Source organism: Acomys russatus, chromosome 8 (assembly GCF_903995435.1).
Source record: "Acomys russatus chromosome 8, mAcoRus1.1, whole genome shotgun sequence".
Classification (NCBI taxonomy): domain Eukaryota; kingdom Metazoa; phylum Chordata; class Mammalia; order Rodentia; family Muridae; genus Acomys; species Acomys russatus.
Genome location: NC_067144.1, coordinates 22,598,971 through 22,619,967, shown reverse-complemented (window position 1 = coordinate 22,619,967; position 20,997 = coordinate 22,598,971). Strand labels below are relative to the sequence as shown.

The 20,997-nt window shown below is 45.9% G+C and overlaps 1 protein-coding gene across 1 annotated transcript in view; it reads left to right on the top strand.

Moving 5' to 3' along the window:
* Positions 1 to 20,696, top strand: part of Upk1b (uroplakin 1B) — a 29,867-nt gene extending 9,171 nt beyond the window's left edge. The window contains exons 2-8 of the mRNA XM_051149918.1: positions 3,744 to 3,831; positions 4,989 to 5,189; positions 7,577 to 7,651; positions 8,216 to 8,338; positions 12,231 to 12,410; positions 16,678 to 16,761; positions 20,215 to 20,696. Coding sequence (XP_051005875.1) covers positions 3,763 to 3,831; positions 4,989 to 5,189; positions 7,577 to 7,651; positions 8,216 to 8,338; positions 12,231 to 12,410; positions 16,678 to 16,761; positions 20,215 to 20,265 — 783 coding nt within the window. The 5' untranslated portion in view covers positions 3,744 to 3,762 and the 3' untranslated portion in view covers positions 20,266 to 20,696. The remainder of the gene's footprint in view (positions 1 to 3,743; positions 3,832 to 4,988; positions 5,190 to 7,576; positions 7,652 to 8,215; positions 8,339 to 12,230; positions 12,411 to 16,677; positions 16,762 to 20,214) is intronic.
* The last annotated feature ends 301 nt before the right edge of the window (positions 20,697 to 20,997 follow it).

Here is a 20,997-nt window from a genome sequence, read left to right as displayed (position 1 = left end):
GAAACTAAGGAAGGGTATACAGGGAAGCCTGGTGTTTCTGAGCTTCGCAAAGACAGACTCTTCTGCATAAAAAAAAAAAAAATGTATGTGTTCTCTTTGTTCCCAGGTTGGCAAGGGAGTTAGGCAGGCATCTCTTTTTCTAATAAAGTGGTAGCGTCATGTCAGGATTGCTAAATTCTGGTGCTAAATAACCTAGAGTCAGGCTGACCTGGATTTGACCCTGGGTCCCAGACTTTCTGTCAGCATGGCCTTGAGCAAACGAGTCTCTCCAAGCCTCCCTTCTTTATTGTCAAGATGAGAGCATTCAGGTTCTCTGCCTCAATAATAGGGATGCCCAAACACAACCTCCCTGACAGCACCAACATGGATGGGGCACATCTCACAAGACTTTACCCCTAGGTGAAGAGCTACAGGCAGCCAATGGCTGCTGAGAAAGAGAACTGGGTTTTCTCCATGGGACAGTCCCCAGAGAGGTCATCCAACCACAAATGGTCAGCCCTAAACACATGTTTATAAGAGTAACACTAAATGGGCTCAGTAGGGTGTGTGTGTGTGTGTGTGTGTGTGTGTGTGTGTGTGTGTGTGTGTGTATGTGGTGTATGTGTGTGTGTGACAATAATTATAGGAGAAGAAGTCATAAATGTGAGAGGGACTAAGTAGGCCCAGGAGGAGTTGGAGGAGAGATTGCAGTAAGTACAGTACTAACACATGAAGTTCTCAAAAATACACATTTAAAACTTTCAAAGGACTACAATTACAACCCAGCCAACACGGATTTTAACCCAGTGGTTCTTGATCTATGACCCCAAACCATCAGGTATTATCTTTGTAAGCGTGAGAAAATCTGATACTATAACAATAAGAAACAAACACAGCATTTTGGCAAAAATATCCATTAGGTCTGCTGAGAACAACACAGGGTGCTTGACACAGAATGGAGAGCACTGAGGGGGCCAGTAGGTGGCAGCTTCCATCCCTTTTTGGTCATTTTTTGGAAAATGAAGATGGCTTTCTTTAAAACAAAACGAAACTACTGTATTTTTAACTATGTGCATGGGAGTGGAGTCGTACACGCAGGAGCATGCCGATGCCGTTGGAGGCCAGAAGAGGGCATTGGATCCCCTGGAGCTGGAATCACAGGCCAGCGTGGGCTCACCAACTCAGATGCTGAGAACTGGACTCAGGTCCTCTGAAAGAGCCGCACTCACTCTTAACCCCTGCCCCCAAGACAAGCATGGCTTTCTAAGTTATTACTGGGCACAAGCTGGGCGAGCCAGCAAGTTCAGAACACCTTGCCTGTTGATGCAAACGTTTCTCAAGCTACCAGCCCATGGGCGACGGCTTCACTAGCATTTCCTGCCATGCTACAGTCTAGGCGTCTCCTGTGTTCCTCTTGCCCAAACCAGCATTTCCTACCATGCCACAGTCTAGGCATCTCCTGTGTTCCTCTTGCCCAAACCAGCCTCCCGCCTCCCGCCTCCCTTCTCTTGTCCACTCTGACCTGCGTTTTCTTATCCCATTCTCTCATGATGTGTTCTTTGCCTCTTTCCCACCCAATCTTAGCCAAGAAGCTAAACAGTGACTACCCACTTCTAAAACTTGTTGGCATCTGGAAAAGCAGTCGCTGGGGGGTGACATCCTTGCTCAGGATCCCTTCAGCTTCCTCTGGACCAGTGAAGACTGCACGTTGAACATCTACCTGATCCCTTCCTTTTTCGCCACACCTCTCACCACTTCCCCCTTTGTTAGCACTGGCTCTAGCTAATTTGCCTTTAACATCTATGTTGCTGTAGTCCCACTTTAGAGTCTCTTTTTTAAAATGCTCTTCTCTGCTGTTTGAGCTCAACTAACTGCTGCTACCAAGAGATTGCTCCATGCCAAATGAGTGCAGAATCAGTACAGTAATGGCCAGTAGTGATGTCGAACTTGGCCTCTCCAGATACTTGCCCTTTACTCTCTCTTTCTATTATCTGAATTTCTATCTTTCAAGGTTTGCTTATCTGTGTGTCTAGTTTAGAGAGCAGCCCAACTGGTCAGGATTAATGTCTGTGCGTGCCAATGATGAATTTTTACAGTGTAACTGATCCGGCAGTACCAGTTAGAATCTCCCTGGCAGAGTCTTCTAGGCGCTGTAAGGTTCTACCCATCGGGTGTGGAAGGATTGCTCTAAATAAATAAGTAATATTTCCATGCAGAAACTCCATGGGGTGGAGGGATCAAAAGACAGTGTAACAAGGACCCGGATTCTTCTGTTCCTTTGACAAGCATTGATAGCGTGTGCGTGCGCCAACCCCTGAGTCAAAGCCACTCATATATTTTAACTCCTTAAATTCCCATAGCCTTCAAGGTAAAAAGAAATGGAACAATATTTGGGGATGCTTAAATTACTTAGGTTATTAACACATGCCTTTTAGTGTATAACATAGAGTTCACATTTGTCAAGGCCTGAGTCACATAAAAGACTTGGGCTGAAGGAGACTCAGCGGTTAAGAGCACAAACTGTTCTTCCAAAGGGCCTGAGGTCACTTCCCAGCACCCACACCAGGTGACTCACAACACCCTATAAGCCCAGCTTCAGGGAACCTAACGCCTCTGGCCCACACAGGCCACACACACGTCCAGCATGCACTAACACAGGCACACAAAAACACATGGTTTTTAAAAGAAAGGAGGGGGGGGGGAATAAAGCAACAAAAGCAAGACATGCCTCTCTGCACAGATTCTGCCCACAAACCCGGAGTTCAGCCAAACTGGCTCACTTGCTGTCTCCGCCTTCACCTTGCTCATAGGAATCTCCTCCCTCGCCTGCTTTCCCTTTCCTTGGAACGTCTACCGCCCATCCCACTCTCCTCCTACACATGCTACCCCCGCTCCTGATCCAAAGGCCCACTCTATGATCAGCTCCGCTGGAGCCTGTCGCACTCAGACCTCCCCCCCGGCTCATGTATTTAGACATCCACTTATGTATTGTAACTACTTGAGAGCTTGGCTTCTCTTCCAGCAGAGAATCCTAGAATATAACAACATTCCTCGTTCATCTCTACATACCTCGACATGCAAACTGTATCGCTTAATAAGCCTTTCGACACAGAGTGTCAACTGGTTAGCTAACTAAAGGATGAAGTGTTGAGAGATGTGAACGGCGTTTCTCAACATGTCTCAAGTGCAGGAGCCAAAACGATTGACCCAAACACTTAACCTTGTACTCCTTCCAGAGAATCTGCAAGGAGGCAATGTTTAGTTGCATCTGGCATCAACTGTATAAATAGTCTCTAGGAGCCATGTAGGCTGCAAGGAAGAGTGTGGGCCGTGGAGTCCTACAGACCAAAGATGCGCCCCACCTCCCACCCCAAGTCTAGATGGCCTTGTCCAAGGTTGGCAGAGGCAATACCAGGGACTCTCAATGTGTGTCAGCCTGGCCTTCACCATAACAGGTCTGCTCATTGTGCCCTTGGTGATCTTAAAGGACCTTAGTGCCTCTCTCAAAAGGATGGCTCTGGTGTCCTTCATACCCTAAGGAGTTCCTGGAGGACACTAAACAAACTCTGGAAGTCTTTATTTAATTCTTTAGAAAAACTCCTGTGATGGCTGACTTCCGTTACTAAAAGCTCTCAAGATCTTGATTTGGATTTTAAAAAATTTTAAAAAGGGAAACAGGTGATGCCACAATTTGCTGACTGAAACTGAAGCAGTATTTGCTATCTGCTCCCATCAAATTGTAACCCTCTTAACTGTGTCCTCAGCTTGTGGGAAATCCTGAAGATGGCCAAAGATGATTCCACTGTTCGTTGCTTCCAGGGCCTGCTGATTTTTGGACACGTGATTGTTGGTGTAAGTCATGAGAATTTTTCAAAGAAGTGTGTTCTTCTTGTGAGCATAATCTTTAAATTAACTAAAAGCGAATGTTTGTTTTTATCTTATTTTTTATTTTTTGGTTTTTCAAGACAGGGTGTCTCTGTGTGGCCTTGGCTGTCCTAGACTTACTTTGTAGACCAGGCTGGCCTCAAACTCACAGCGATCTACCTGCTTCTGCCTCCCTAGTGCTGGGATTAGAGGCATGTGCCACCACACCCGACAAAAGTAAATGTTTAAGAAAATGTTACAATTACTGTTCCCCTTTATAGTGCCTTCATTTTAAGAAATGTGGTAGGTAAATATACTAGCTAGAATCTTACATTAGTCACGTATAATTACCTACTCTGACAGAACACTGTGGTCAGCATTAAAATAGATGATTTTCTTTCCAATGTTTAATAGATAATGAATATAAGAGTCATGGTCGCCGTGGTCGGTGTCCAAACACGCCTGCTACACACTCACTTATGCTTCTGCCCAGTTTCACCTTGGTTCGACTTGGGGACTGTGTTATTGAAGGTGCTGGGACAGATGTTCTTCTGCGAAAGCTGTGGGTGTGGCTCAGAGACCGAGTTGTGTAAGAAGAGGATAAGGGAAGAGCATTAGTCAAGGAGTCACAAGAGGTGGTCCTTGGCTCAGTTCTGCCTCTGTCTCTGTGTGGCCACGGAAAAGTCATCACCATTCAGGGCCATGGATTCTTCGTCCACAGAATATGAGCACCGAGAAGACAGTTACTAAGACTTCAGAGCCACGGTGACAATGGCCAGGACAAGGACAACCCAGGAACGTTTTGAATGGGATAAGATAGGGGGAAAACTTTACTACAATAAGGCACTGTCTGAGTGGGTCATATTCCAGGAGCTATATGGATGGTCTGAAGTTACCTAATTTTTCTCCCCAAATAGCAAACAGACAAAGCTATATGTAGAAGACTGCATTAAAGGCAGAGGGTATGTGAAAGCAGGAAGTAAGATAAAAACAGCTGTTGGATTTCCTGGCAATGGGGGAATTCATCGCTTAAAGCCTTGTAAAGGAAGGGACACACCTCTAGAGCCGACCCTGCCCCCCGCCCCTTTCCCAGTGCTGTGCTCTTGGCCACCAGCCTGACGGACCCACTGTTGTACTGTTTCCAGATGTGTGGCATCGCCCTGACTGCGGAGTGTATCTTCTTTGTATCCGACCAACACAGTCTCTATCCACTGCTTGAAGCCACCAACAACGATGACATCTTTGGGGCAGCTTGGATAGGCATGTTTGTGGGCATCTGCCTCTTCTGCTTGGCCGTTCTAGCCATAGTAGGGATCATGAAGTCAAACAGGAAAATTCTCTTGGCGGTAAGACCTTACAGCGCTCTATGAACTGGAGGTGACGCTTAGTTGATAGTGCCTGCCTAGCGTACGTGAAGTCTTGGATCCGGTCCCTGGCGCCATATTATCTGGGAGTGGTGGTGCGTGTCTACAGTCCTAACACTCTGTAGGTAAAGGCAGGATAGAATTCAAGGTAGTCCTTGGATGTGCAGCAAGTTCAAGACCAGCCTGCACTGCAAGAGACCCTTTCTCAAAACTGTAACAACTAACAAATTCTCTGTGGTGGCTTGCCTGGGCCCATTTTGGCGAACTGTTTCTTCTCCGTCAAGTACAGAGCGTTGGTTTTGAGTACGCTAAGTGGAAGAAGAATTCTTGATGAGTGGAAAAGGATGGGGCTGGGGGCAAGATTCCCTGTGGCACAGTCATCTATGCAGGAAGTACAGATGCCCTTCATGATTGCATGTCAGGCTTTAGTGAAAAGAAGTGAAAATGGAGATGCCTGTGTGTGGTCCATTGGCCCTGTTCACATGGGTGCATCTCCAGCTGCTATCTGCACGTGCCCAACAGTCACAGCCAGGAATCATAAGAACATGAGGAAAGACACTGTGGGGACTATTTTGTTAGATTTTTCCCCCTTTGATTTAGTTTTAACAGTCAATGTGTTAAGATACAAAATATGAGGCAGACATGAATGCAAAGCAAACAGGACCCTGTTTTAAGACTTTCGAGGTCAAGGCCAATGGGTGTCGTGCGATGGCCTGCCCTTCCCACACTGTCATTTACTCTGCAGTACAGGAACCCTAGAAGACCCCCAAACAGCACCATGGTAAGTAGCCCATTCGCACTAGTCTGTGGTCTCAAGCAGACGAAAATGAACTGTTGGCGGCACTGAGGAAAATCTTACTGGGGCCTAGACCTCTGCCTTCTGCTCCCGTGCCCTCAGGACAACCTTACGCTGTTATAATTACATGCACATACACACCCACCCCCACACCCCTCCCTACCCCTGACTCCCACATCTACAGAAGCAGCCCAGCCACTGAATGGGGCTTGTTGGTTCACTTCTCTGAGGTAACCATTGCCCTAGTACCCGGGAATGCAGAATGTTTACTTCTCAGGGTGAGTTAGTTCCAGGGTGAAATGCACTGACTCTGACAGAGTAGGGAAAGGAATGCAGGGAGGAAAGAGAGAAGGAGAGATCTTCCTGAAGACAGCATTCAGTCCACTTCATGCACCCAGGCTTCTACACCAGCCCTTTGTGCCTGACACAGCAGGAGAATTGAGCTGAGGGAGAAAGCCCTCTCTATGAAGCGGGAGGAGACATGCCTGTCCCAGTGCCTCCTTTCTGGCCTAATCCTAAAGGGTCTTAGGTACTGTAAGGGAGCCACCAAAGTCTTGACAGGAAGCAAGGCAGTAGCCAACACCAGGAGTGTTATTGGAGACTCTGAAGGCTCTCTTTCCTGATTTTTTTCACAGAGGTGGGTGAGAGTTGTTTGAGTTTCTTTTTTTAAGGAGGGGGATGTTTTTTGTGGCCAGACAGTGAAAACAGCAAAGGACCCTGACCTTTGAACCCACAAACACCCACAAAGAGGGAGGACAACCTCTCTGACTGACTCCTACAGCCCTTCTTCCCAGAAAGGACCTTCGGAGCGATAATGCAGGTACAAAAGTGTGCAAGGCAGAGGCTCTCACAGGCTCTCACACTGAGAGGCCTCTACTGTTCGGCTCTTTTTCATCCAGACACTAGAGGCAGGGCTGTGCGGAGCTGTTTACACACACACAGCGGCTTCCATCCTGTGCTCCTACAGGCGCACACCGCAGGCGCAGCCCGCATAGAGCTCTGCTCTCCTCGCCTGAGCTGGCATCACTAGAACATGGGTGTGTGACAGGAGACCACCAGTGCGTCGCTGTGCCCGGAAGGCTGCCTGCTCTTTACTGATGAGCCCGGCCAGGAAAGACAGAAGGCATTAATCGTGTTCTGTCATCTTTTCCTGGCCTCAGTGGTTCTATATTTTCAGCCATCCAAGGAAAAAAAAAAAAAGGATTTACGGCGCTCGGTGTCGTGTATGACGCACTAAGCCTATCTTGCCAGCCACTGGGCATGCGCGTGTACGCAAAAACTCTGAAACACCCACACATTCCTTCACTGTTTATATTAATGAAATTCAGGATGCTGGCTGAAAAAACTCTTGAGTTGAAAGGCCATTTCTTCTAAAGATAAGCAGAGAGCTGAGTTGACCCACACCCCACCTCGGTCCAATTTCCTAGCAAAAGCCCCATTCGACCCAGACGATCAAACCGAGTTTGTACTACACGACTGCCTGTATTATCGCATTTAGATGAGTGTGCTTAAGACCCACAGCAATCATTTGGTGAGGTCTCTGTTATAACTCCCTGCTCTGTTTCCTTCCCAGTACTTCATCATGATGTTTATAGTGTATGGTTTTGAAGTGGCATCTTGTATCACAGCAGCGACACAACGAGACTTCGTGAGTATAGCCCCAAATGCACAGAGCAAAAGTGACGATAGCAAGCCGGGCGTGGTGGCACATGCCTCTAATGCCAGCCCTCTGGAGGCAGAGGCAAGCGGATCGCTGTGAGTTCCAGGCCAGCCTGGTTTACAGAGCGAGTCCAGGACAGCCAGGACTACAATAGAAACCCTGCCTCAGGAAAACTAAAAAACAAAACACAAAAACCCAATAGTACTGATGCTGTAGCAACTGGCACGCTTTGAGCCTTGATCCTGGTATTGGTCATTGCTCATCCATACCTTGGCCTTTCTGAGTGTTCAGCCTTGTGGGAGACACAATTCAGAATTTTTCTCTTCCTATTCCTCACTGTTTCCCTAATCTGGTTCATCTTAAAGCATCTCTCTACCCTGGCCAGACAGTGACTTCTCAGATCAGCTCCAACCAAATGAGTGTGGTGCCCCTAGCTTCCCTCCAAGAGTGTTAAGTATTCAGAGTCCTAGGCAACGGGCTCTACAGAAGACTTTGCCTTTCTCGGGAGCAGGTGTGCTGAGTCTCCCTCTTGTATCATCCCCACCCCTGCAGTTCACAACCAACCTCTTCCTGAAGCAGATGCTGGTGAGGTATCAAAACAACAGCCCGCCAACCAATGACGACGAGTGGAAAAATAACGGTGTTACCAAGACCTGGGATAGGCTCATGCTCCAGGTAAGGTGTGCGGTCCTGGGGCGACCCGCTGCACATCTGGATGGGTAACCGCCTGAATGTGGGTGAAAGTGAGGTCAGGGCCTCCAGAGTCTTCCTCCAGGAAGAGACTTGTTCCAGGCCAGGTCAGCAATGGCTCTCGTCTACTGGTGAGGGTGAGGATGGGGGAATGGTAGGCGTATGACTCAGTAAAGCCTCTGGATCCATATTTTATGTCAAGCTATAATGCTGATTAGCCTGCCATATACAATGTACATTAAAGAGCTTTGGATTAGTGAATTCAAACGGTGATATAAACCCCTCTCACTTTTTTATAGCTACTACGAAGAATTCTGCTAAATACCAGGAGATATGATTTGATTTAATCACTCAGTTTTAAGTAGCCATCATACCATATGGCCACACTTATCCCAAATACCATCAGAAGCCTGAGTTTTGCAGAGTGTCACCCCATGTTTTGTGTATAACCTCTAATATAAGCCAACTCTCCACTGGCCCCACCACACACACACACACACTCACAAACTCTCACACTCACACACACACACTCACAAACTCTCACACTCACATACACACACACTCGCAAACTCTCACACTCATACTCTCTAACACACTCTCACACATTCTCTCACATACACACACTCACACTCACACTCTCTAACACACACTGTCACGCACTCTCATGTGCACACATACACACACTCACACTCACACTCTCTAACACACACTGTCACGCACTCTCATGTGCACACACACACACACATTCGCAAACTCTCACACTCATACTCATACTCTCTAAAACACACTCTTACATACTCTCTCACACACACACATATACACACTCACATACACACACTCATACTCTTTAATACACACTCTCACACTCACACACCCATAAACACACTCACATACACACACTCACACTCTCTCACACACATACATGCTCTCACACACTCTCACACACATTCACACATTCTTACACATACATACACATACAAACACTCACGTATACACACTTACACAATTTCTTTCTTACATACACATACACACACTCTCTTTACACATACACACACACATACACACACACACACAGAGCTTTCCATCTACTCTACTCCTTTTAATGCTCTCTTTACACCTGTTTCACTAAAAACCTGGCTGCTTCCTAGAGTCCCCTGCCTGCCCTCCCACTTTCGTGTGCCATAGGACCTAGAAATTGGCCAGGTTCCCTCCCTCGTCTGCTTGTCTTCTATACATCTCTTCCTTTGGTTCCCTGCTTGTTCAAAGCCTTGACGTTCATGCCATCAGCCTACAATCTCTTTACTGTAGTAACTTATCAACCACACGCCACACCGTTGCTCCCCCACCTTCCCCGGGGACTTCAGTATCACCAGCTGTGCCCTTGCCATCCACGTCCCCATCATCCCGTCCTGAACGAGGCTTCGAAAAACATGCTGGGGCTCAGACAACATCTGCTTTCTCAACTCCTTGTCTTCCTGCATCCCACAGACCTCTTCCCTTACCTCAGCCACCTTTTCCCATGTCCACAGCCAGTAGGTCATCACCAGTGTGCCACCACTTTCTGACGACCTTCTATAATTTCTTTCATCTGCCCTAATATCCTCAATTCATGATTTTATCCCAGTAGGACCTGCAAACCTCCAGTTTTCATTTCCTAAGCCCCTTTCCCGCTCAGTCTTTTTATTCGTCACTCTCTATTGGCTCCTTTACTCTGTTGTGAGTCTGTTTTTGTCGGTCTTTCCTACACGGTCCCAATGGAGGTTAATACCATTTTTGTCCACCCCTCCCCTAATATTGCCAGGGAAAGTCCCCCAGTGAGGCTAATTCAAATGTATGACTGTAAAGCTCAAATGAGCACTCTGCTTCCTTCCAAGAAATCTGCTTTGTCACTGTAGCACGGACTTCCCCCTTTTCACCTGTGCAAAATTCCTTCCCACCCTCAGCCTCAGTCATGGCTGCACCTCATGCCTTAAGAATATAGAAGCAAGCAGATGGAATCCATTTCTTCTCTCTCCCAGCAAAGCTGCCCGTCCACGTTTATCTACAGGCAGGTTTCTTCTTTAGTGCAAGTCGGCCCGTCCATATCCAGGTCGTTCTGGGTTCCACTCCTTTCCTTCAGCCTCCTCTTCTCTGAGTCTTCAGCCAACAAGAACATCTTCAAGAACTCTTGCCTAATGTTCACTCATTATTCTGTCCCATTAGTGTTCTGATTCATGGCAAATCTCAGAAGAGAAGCCTGTACCTGCTCTTTTTATCTTTACACTTCCCAGCTGCTTTTATCCAACTACAATTGGCTTCTGACCCAATGCTCTCCTTACATGACAGGTACCACAGTTACCAATGCCGTCCACCCTGCCAACCTCCGTGGTCATGCTCCTGTCATTATTAACTCATTTCCCCTAGAATGCACAGATTAAAACATGGATGAGGGCCTGGAGAGATGGGCACAGAACCAGGGGCTGGAGAGATGGCTCAGTGCATCAAACACGTGCTGCACAGTTCGTACCCCCTCTATATAAAACACTGGATGTGGAGATGTGTGTCCATAATCTCAGTGCTGAAGAGGTAGAGAGGGCGGTGCCTGAGGCTCACTGCTGAGCTCCAGGTTCAGTGGGAGACCTTGCCTCAGAAGACAAAGTGGAGAGATTGAGAATGACACTCGACATCAAGCTCCGGCCTCCACTCCACATGCCCACCACAGAATGATTCTAAATGGCAAAAGTGCACATCATTTCAAGATGATTAGCTTTGCTTGGTTGTATTTATTCTAAAAGTTAAGAAAGAGAGTCCTATAATTTGTTCTTTCCTCCCTGAAACGTTTTATCAGAATTTTTGATAAGGGAAGAATGCAGTATGAACTTCACAGTGTCTCTCTTCAGTTGTGTCCAGAGAATCAGGGTATCGGCTGAGTGACTGGTGACCCTTCCTCTTCCTATGTGGAGGGGCAGCCGTGTGCCACCAGGTCTGAAATGCTTTTGCAGTTTACTTTCCCCTAGGAAAATGTTATAGATACAGAAAAGAAAAGCAAGAATAACTACTAATAAGTTTTGCCTCTAAAACTTTTTACTTTATGATTTTAAATAAGTATACATGTCTCTTGTTAATGTATCTTGCTATAAATATTAAAAATAATAATGCATATTAGGAGTTTACTATGAGCTAGGTGCTGTGCCAAGTTCATTATCTATATTAACAATACTGATCATCCCCAAAACTCTATAAGGTAGGTATGTGCTCATTTCAAATTTACATCAAAGGAAATAAGCCTTAGAGCAGTGGTTCTCAGCCTTCTTAATGCTGTGATCCTTTCTTTAACACAGTCCCTCATGTTGTAGTGACTTCCCCTAACCATGAAATTATTTTTGTCACTACTTCAAAACTATAATTTGCCACTATTATGAATTGTAATATAAATATCTGATGTGCAGGGTATCTGATATGTAACTACTAAAAGGGTCATTTGACAACCTCCCTGAAAGGGTCGCGACCCACAGATTGAGAACCACTGCCTTACAGCCTTATAATGATGTACCCATTAATGGCTGGTGAAGTCATAAACATAAAAACACTTTGGAACATTAGAAACTCCTTGAGCTCCAATTTGGAAATAGTTTAGTATGTAAGATATGTTATGCTTTCATTATGACATTGATGGTTTTGGTATGAAGCATAAAGATAACTTTCTCTCTCTTTCTCCCTTGTTTTTGTGTTTGGAGACAGGGTTTCTCTGTGTAGCCCCGGCTGTCCTGGACTCACTCTGTAGACCAGGCTGGCCTTGAACTCACAGAGATCTGCCTGCCTCTACGTCCCGAGTGCTGGGATTAAAGGCATGCACCACCACTGCCCTGCTAACTTTGTGTCTCTTATCCCTTGGCAGGACCACTGCTGTGGTGTAAACGGTCCCTCAGACTGGCAGAAATACACCTCTGCCTTCCGGGTGGAGAATAACGACGCTGACTATCCGTGGCCTCGGCAATGCTGCGTCATGGACAAGCTTAAAGAGCCTCTCAACCTGGATGCTTGCAAACTTGGAGTGCCGGGCTTTTACCACAGTCAGGTGAGTCCACTCCCTCCGAAGACCTAGCCGGAAGTGCCTCTGCTCCTTAGGAAGAAAATAATTCATCAGCTGTGAGTACTGTCCGTGAGGAACTCTGCACGTTTCCTCTAAACCTCGCGTTATCTGCTTCCTTTTCTGTTTTCAACTGGGAGGGCTCATTTAGAATTTTTACAAATTTTTAGTAAAACCCACTGGGACCCGAGGATTTCCGTAGCACAAACCAACTCCTGCACAAACGAAGACGATCTGCGCCCTGTTTAGAATTAGTTTTTCCGAGAAATATTTGCATTAGAGGAAGGCTTGCAAAATGTAAGTTGGAAGGGATGATAACAAAAAGAATACTCAGTTCCAAAACTCTGGCGACTGCTGAGGTCAGAGGGCATGAAGGGCCGTGTCAAGTAATATTAGATTGGTGATTTGGGCTGAAGATGATTCACATACATTTGGGTCTAGCAGAGAGTACTTCTGAGCTGATGAAGCTCATGAAACATTTACGGAGTCTTCCTGAGTGCCAGCTGTTGTGTCGGGTGTGGCCCGCGGACTGTACAGGTGTTGGCTATGCTCTGTAGTCTGTCCGTGAGGAATGGAGCAAGAGATGCTAACTGGGGCCTTGCCCAAACTCACACAACTAGTAAATGGCTGTCAGGCTTTAACCCCAAACCACGTAGCTTCAGAGCATAGATGCCGCATGAGCCAAGGCTTGGAAATAGGCCCCCAAAGTCTTGGTGAGCCCTCTTACGCCCTTATAGGCAGCATCTGCTGACACAGCACACTGAAATGCTCAAACATGCTTTGGAAGCAATAGTCAGGAGGAAGCTCAGCACTATGTCAGTTTGTCAAATAATCGAGAGGCAGCAAGGCTCTTCCCCACAGTGGTAAATGCTACAAACCACACATTCGGAGTGAGAGATACCACTGTTACCCCTGGTGGGGTACCTGGACTACAACGGGATGCATTAATTCACAAAGGATATGGCAGTGATACAGATGATTTTGTAGCACTGTCCAGAGCAAGCCTCGCTGAGCTTTCTAGCAACCTTGTTGTGGCATTGTTCTGATCAGTAATCAAATTAAATTTGCTGCCTATAATCAGTATAAAATGCGACTAATCACTTGAACTTCTCATAAAATGTTTTCAGCATTTCCATGCTAGAAGTGGCTCATGTAAGCCAGCTTTTACTGAATTATAGTCGGGTACAAGCAGCATCTTCTCCCCAAAAGGGACAGAGAGGATGCCCGCCTTCCTTCCAATTATGGCATAACTTTGTTGTCCCCCTACCATAACACTCCAGCCGTGGAAATCAACTAAAACCACTTGCTCAAGTTTACATAAGTGAGTTTGAAGAAGAAACACGAATTTATTCTTTCTCTTTTGACTGTCTTGGGACCTCCACACCCAGCTTGACACCTTCCTTTCTCCCCATCTGCCTTCGTCTCCACGACCAGCCAGCTGAATCACATGCGTAAACCATCACCACTTAGCCCCACTCTTCAGCCAAGTCCCCAAGTCCTGACATTTCTTCCTCTGTCCCTTTTTCCCTTTGCCCTCCCATCCTCAATCTTACTCACTCTCCACCGTGAACATGAGCAGAGCTATCTGTCTTTCTGACTCTGCCTAGCTCCGTCCCCGAGATTGCCACACAGACCCACTTTCTGACATATAAGCGCTACTAGTTCCACTCCAACAATCCTTTGCTACAGAGCAGTAAAGTCCACCCTGATACCTGCTATTCTCTGCTGTTGTTTTTGCACTTACCTTGCCTATAAACTTCTATGAGCTCCCTTTAGGACTGCATCACTCGGTTTCTATGTCTTCAGTACTTGGCACAATGCTTAGCACAGGCTGGACGCTCAATAAATGCTGCGTGGGGGGATAAGTGACTGAGGAGGGAATGACTCCCCTTCTCATAACCGTGTTAAAGCTTTTCAACACCTACAACACTGGGTAGTGTGGCTACAACTGTCCAAACTAACAAAACTAGGAAACCTACACACACACACACACACACACACACACACACACACACACACACACACACACACACACACACAGAGAGGCTTCATCGGCCTTGAAAATGCTACATGCAAGCACATTCAAATCCTGATGTTGACTTTACCTCTAGAATATTAATATATACTCAGAGAGTAAAGTCCCAATAAAGTGATTAGCATCCTGGAATCTCACTAATGAGATGAAAGCTAGGAATTTTGACCGGGAGTCCCACAAAGACAAAAGCCCTTTCTGTCTTGCCCCAGCTAAGTGCCCAACTCAGTACCCAGGAGCAGCACAAACTGGCCCGTACGTATAGTATTAGATTAATGACTTCCGCCAAGATTTTCAAGAGGATGGGAGTGTTCTGTGTATCCAAGTGGGGATAGCAATCCTTACTTAACATCCTTCATTAAGTCTGCTTTTGTTTATTTGCTTGCTTGTCTATTCATTCAGTCATTTGTTTAAGATAGAATATCATTCTGTAGCTCAGGCTAGCTCTGAACTCATTATGTAGCCCTGAACGGCCTTAAGCCGACTATGAAGTAGCTCAGGCTGGCTCTGAACTTATAATCCTCTTGCTTGAGCTTCCTGGATGCCGGATGGCAAGCTATCATTCTGTAATTATTATTAGGTACCTACTATACGCCAGGCACTCATTCTAGGTTCTGGAATCCAACAATTAACAAGAGGAAACCTCTCCCCCTGTGGAGGTTGCATTCTATTATAGATTACTATAGCAGTAATATTTTTCAGGGGGTTCCCTCTGCCCCCCCCACACACACTTTGCTCCTAAATATCTATTTGGGTTCCCAAGTAAAAGACACATAAACCTTTTAGATTTATAAAAAGCTTTAAAGCACCATTACTGGGCAGGTATCAACTCTCTAAGCTATTTTGATATTTCCCAGCTACACACCTCAAGTTACTTGCCATAACTGGTCCTGCCTTTGCTGCTTCTGTTCCATCAGGCCAGGCCACATGGCCACGTGCTCATGCTCCGTACCGCCCCATGGCAACTTCCTTCTCTCCAGCTTCCTCTCCTCTGTCCCCATCTGACCCCAAGCCCAGGAACCTAACCTCCGCCTACCTCTTTTCTGCCCAGCTATAGGCTGTCAGCTACATTATTTAGCCAGCCAGAGAATACGGGTGAGCAAAGTTTACACAACATCACTTGGTATACGTGAGCAAGTGTTCATCTGGGTTATAACTAGATTTTGGGGGCTAGTATTTAAGAACTGCATAACAGCAGACCAACCCCCAACAGATGACAAATAATAACAACACTGCACACAAATACACAGTCAAATTCCAGGTAGTTGGTAAGTGCCAGGAGCAGAAATAAAGCAGGGTTTGTAAATGGAGTACAATTAAAAGAAAAAAGGAAAAAAAGAAAGAAAGCGGTTTTTTTTCTCTGGCTGTCCAGAAAGCCTTTGTTGAGATGATGTCAGCAGAGTTCTGAAATTATGTGCAGAGATGGGGAACTGGAGTGTTAGGGTACACTTCTGAGCAGAGAAAGCAGCTCATGCTAGGACCGCGGCATCCTTAGCATTTTTGAGGAGCATCAAGGAGGCCAGCCTCCAGAATGATTGCCAGATGCCCGGAAGGGATGCATAAACCTAGCTCTAGTGAGTGGAGTCAGCTATGCTAGGCCCTGTGCCCTGACTAACCGAATCAGTACCACAGGAGGAGGCCTATTCATGGTTTTCTTTATCCTTTAAGTGAAGGAGGGGCCAAGGTGGTGCAGGCACCAACTCGGCAATGTTTGTGTTTGTGATATACTTTTAAATAGCTCCTAAAGGATTTGCTTAAGTGTTGAATACTGGGTAAAGAAATTAAGGAAAATGCCAGGAGTTTTTATTTGGGCATCCTGCAATGTAAAAGAGTAAATGGGGGAAATACCAAGGTTTTGGGGGCTGGGGGAAACAGAGCATTTGTGTCTTAGGAATGGGAGGATCGTGGGAGACAGACCATCAAGCACATACCGGTAGCCACTGGGTGGAGCCTGAAACTCATGGTCAACCAAGATAGGTGTTGAAATTTGCAAGCAAATCTAGCACACTTGCCTCTGGACCTTTTGGTGCATGGAATCTTCCGGATTCTGCATTTCCTGTGATCCATAGATTACGATAGAGTCACTCAAATGGCAACTCTCGCCTTACATAGTTGTCAGCTGGTCTCTGGAGGCCCTTGATCCAGTGGGCATCTGCTTTCCAACCCAGTTCTTATCTCTGCTCTGGAGTCTCCATGTTAATGTAGCTCATACTGCCTTCGCAGGGCTGCTATGAGCTGATCTCCGGACCAATGGATCGGCATGCCTGGGGAGTTGCCTGGTTTGGATTCGCCATCCTCTGCTGGACTGTGAGTACCCTCAGTACACGTTACTTCAGAAAGGGACAATGCAGAGAGGCTTTGAGAAGGCCCCCGGCTCTTTCAGCCACCCCTAAAAAGTCTGGCAAACACATCTTGCAGCTAAATGAGTCAGGAAACTTCCAGCACCAGACCAAGGACAGTGGTTTCCCTTGAGGTGTAGGATGTGCCCTCCTGAGTAAATCCTTCTTTTGGGTGCCCCAGATGCTTTCACCTAGGCTGCTTAGTGAGCTCCAGATGTGCTCTGCGTCTCAGTCACACCCTGCAACTGGATTTCAAGGCCCACTCTGCCACCTCTCTTGCCCCAAAGTCAGTCTGCCTGGCTCCTGCCAAGGTCTCATCACTCACTCCCTGTAGCCTCTCTGTGAGGCACATACAATGACATCAGAGCTCTGGCTGCACCCTCAAACCTCCTGGACAAGGCAGAACTTATGTGCATCATCCTATGGTCCTTCAGTTGATCCTAAGGCTGGGCCTGGGCACTTTGTTTTACTTTGTTTGTGTTTGTTTTGTTTTGGTCATTTTTCCAGATGGTTCTAAATTTCTGTCACAACTGAGAAGCTTTAGGGAAACAACACCAAACTTTTCAGATTTCAGTTACTCTTGAACACCTTGAAATACATTAAGGATTAAAAAAATTTTTCTATGTGCCCTGTCTATTGATATTTTACTTCCACTAAGTATAATAGCTGAAAAATTAAATATATATAAATTTGTTTTAAAATAAAATAATAAGCCAATTACAAGTTCACCTAAACAATTAATATTAGTAGGCAAACAATAACTATTTTACAAAATGAAAAATTCATGAAGCAGTCTTGCTTTGCACAGTTTTTCCAATTCTAAGTCTGGTGTGGTGAAAGAAGCCAGGACTCTCACACGTGCACCTTCATTCAGTCTGTGCTAGCATGTCGCCAGCATTGAAGGACTGGAAGAAAGATCCTTCATGATAGTGTGTGGTTAAAAAAAAAGCAGGGATGTTTTGGTAGCCTGATCTGAAGGTGGATATTGTGAGCATCCCTTTGAAACTGTGCCCAGTGATACTCGCTTCTTCAAGGTTGGTTGCAATACAGAATCTGAAACCAGGTTAAGGAAGAGCCTTTCACACTTTGCTTTGATTTATACCTGCGTCTGTAACATGCTGAGCCGGCTCTTTGCAGAAGTGCTGGCTCATTGTTTCACAGCACTTGTCTTTAGGTGGCACCAAAAGATCACGTTCATTAGTACTGTCACGCTGGAAAAGGTCTCAAACAATAGGAGCCGGTCAATCCCGTAGCAGCATATTGATTTCCCAGAGATCTGATTTCTTTGCTTGAAAACACAGATCTATTACTGTATACTAGTCAAGTGTTTTCCTTGAGGTAATAGACTAATTTTGTAGAAAGCATCTGTCTGAATAGCCACAACCGTAGCTTCTCTCCTTGGCTTTTCATTCATTTCAAATAAAAGTGATGTTTCAAGGGAAAAAAAGTTAGGCCAGTGAATAACTGATTGCCTACATGCTTTCCTTCTGGCCAACTATATTTCAGTGTGCCATGGGATTTACTGTATTTTTATCATAGAGATATTAAAAAGATGTACACTCAAAGGTCAAATCAACCAGTAGCTTGTTTGTCCATGGAAGATGATCCCAGATAAAACTTCCTGCTTCCTTCTTTCCCCACAAAGGCAGCAGTGCAGAACGCAATGAACGCTAATGCGGTTTAGTGCCTCTGCCCCATTCTCCCTGAGACTGCAATCTTACCGTATGCTGCTTTGGCACCACCAGTGCCCATATTTAATTAAAAAAAAACAACAACAAACAAAACAAAACAACAAAAAAAAAACCCTGAAGTCCTTTTACTTAAATATTCTTGCCCACATTGGCCCCTGAAGGGTGTTTTATTAGGCTTTGGAAGTACTGACTGGGAGGATATAAATGAAGGAGAAAGAGAAAGCTGTTCCTTCAGGAAGTGTTTTATGATCCTCTTAGGAGTTCGTCCCTGTTGTGAAGCGACCTCCCTGTGACATATTTGATGCGGTCAGAGGCAGGGGACCCGCTGCTCTCTGATCCCCGGTACCGAGCATAACACATAGTAAAGGCTCAGGAATCAATTTAATTAGTTGAATCAATTTAAACAACAACAGGGAAGTGTCTATTTGTGCCACGTGACTAGGAATTCTAGGACGTTTAAAGGTTTTTGAGTATCATAGCGTTGCCAACCCACTGTATACAAATGTCGAATTCTAAATCTTCTGAAATTCAGCAGAGAGGGGATAAGAGCTAAAGATGTCGAGGCCCTGCTATGGATAAGACACCATTTCAGATAGAAACCCTCTCCAGGGCACTAGGCATGTCTGTCCTGCGAGAAAGCATCCTTGAAGACCCCCCTAGACATCCCATCTCACTGCTGCTCACGGGGGTGGGGGGGCTCTCCTGTAAGGCTCGACACTCTGAAGTCCACTGGGCTCTGTGACTTTGGGTGAGTTACTTAGCTTCCCGGTGCTTTGAAGACAGATGTGCCTGATACACTGAAGTCTTCATAATTAGCAGGCCCAGTTATTGTTTCGTTGTCTCACCCAGAAATCTAGATCTGAGATAGAAAGAGAAGATATGAAATTTGTCTTATAGATACAGACACTGGGACTCAGGAAAGGAACATGGCATGGCTAGGACCCCTGAGAGTAGACTTGCAGGCCTGAAACGCCATACAAGAGTGAGGGGTCTTAGGGACTGTGGTGGCCTTCAGAGGCAGTCACTCAAAGGTGGCAAGCACTTTAGGATATTAGGGAAGTCCCTTGCAAGGAAAGGTTTTAAGATTAGAAGGAAAAAGGGACCCATGTAGCTGGAGGCTAGCTCAGTTGGTGGAGCACCTGCCTAGCATGTCCAAAACCCCACATTAGATCCCAGCAGTAAGCAAACCAAGCATGGTTGTGCTCACGTAACATGCCATCACTTGGAAGCTGGAAGCAGAAGAGTCAAAAGTTCAAGGTCATCCTCAGCTACATAGCAAGCTCTAGGTCAGACTAGGCTCTGTGAGAGCCAATCTCAAAAATAAGTAACAATGTAAAAGACAAATGATCCAAACAGTTTCTAACTAGAAACAGAAGCACATTGGAGAACTCCTAACCTTGACAATGGGAGAGAAGAATTTCCCCCAAAGCTATTTCCATACAGAAATGAGAAGAGCACTTGAGAAGTCAGAGAGAGACTAGGTAGGAAGTGAAGCAGTCACATGGAGAATGAGGAAATTGCTCTAGGTGGCAGATTATAAGCAATGGTCTGGCTCAGCACGGACACAGCGGCATCTGGCCCTGAAGGTTGCTGCCCCCTAAATTACTACCGGAAGTCCTGTGCCACCTAAGTCTGAGGAGGAAGGACATCATTGTTTTATGTAAAGTAGATGGTTTAAAAATCCTGTCTTAATTACTTTCCTTTTCCCCCACCCCCCATTTTAATTCTAGTTCTGGGTTCTCCTGGGCACCATGTTCTACTGGAGCAGAATTGAATATTGAGCACACAGTGTCTCAGCCGTACCTCCTTCCTCCGGGTGACTCTGAATTTGGTGCTGGAACCTGCTGTTTCGTCACATGCTCCCTGTGTGCTCCTCAGTGACACATGTGCCTCGTCTCACTCAAGTGCCAGTTCGGGTGGAATGAGCTTCCTTTAGGCTCTCAGGCTGCTGCGATCCTCAGCAGAAATATTGCTCATCCTTGCCTAAGACTCTGTAACATATTTATGTCCTCTAAGACACAAAATGTGCTCTCTAGGTACTTGCATGTACCATTTACAGTGTAGCACTTACATGTGCCATGTAAGACAGAAAACTTGGAGAGTGGAGATGACTCTCACACCTGTTTAGGTTTAGCGTGGGAACACAAAGACGTTCAAAGGGACCTGTCTCACCATAGTAAGCTCTGTTCATATTTAATAGCAAATTCGAGGAAAAGGAAGATCTCACTGTTTTCTTCAACCTTGCAAGGCTTTTGTTTGTCACTGTGAGGGCTGAATGACACAAAGGGGTGGGTTACAGAGCTGTTCTGTCTGCCTCTGGTTCTGCTGCGGCTTCTGTCTGTGCCAGTGGTGTTCCTGAGCTTTTGGATACTTTTATTCTCTGGCCCAACCCTGGGTTTTTAATTTAACAAATGTTCAGACTTCCTCTTGTGCCCTGTGGAGTGGTGCGTATTTAACAGCTTCATTCTCTGTTAACTGGACGTGTGTAAACTTTAGGGACACAGACACTGCCC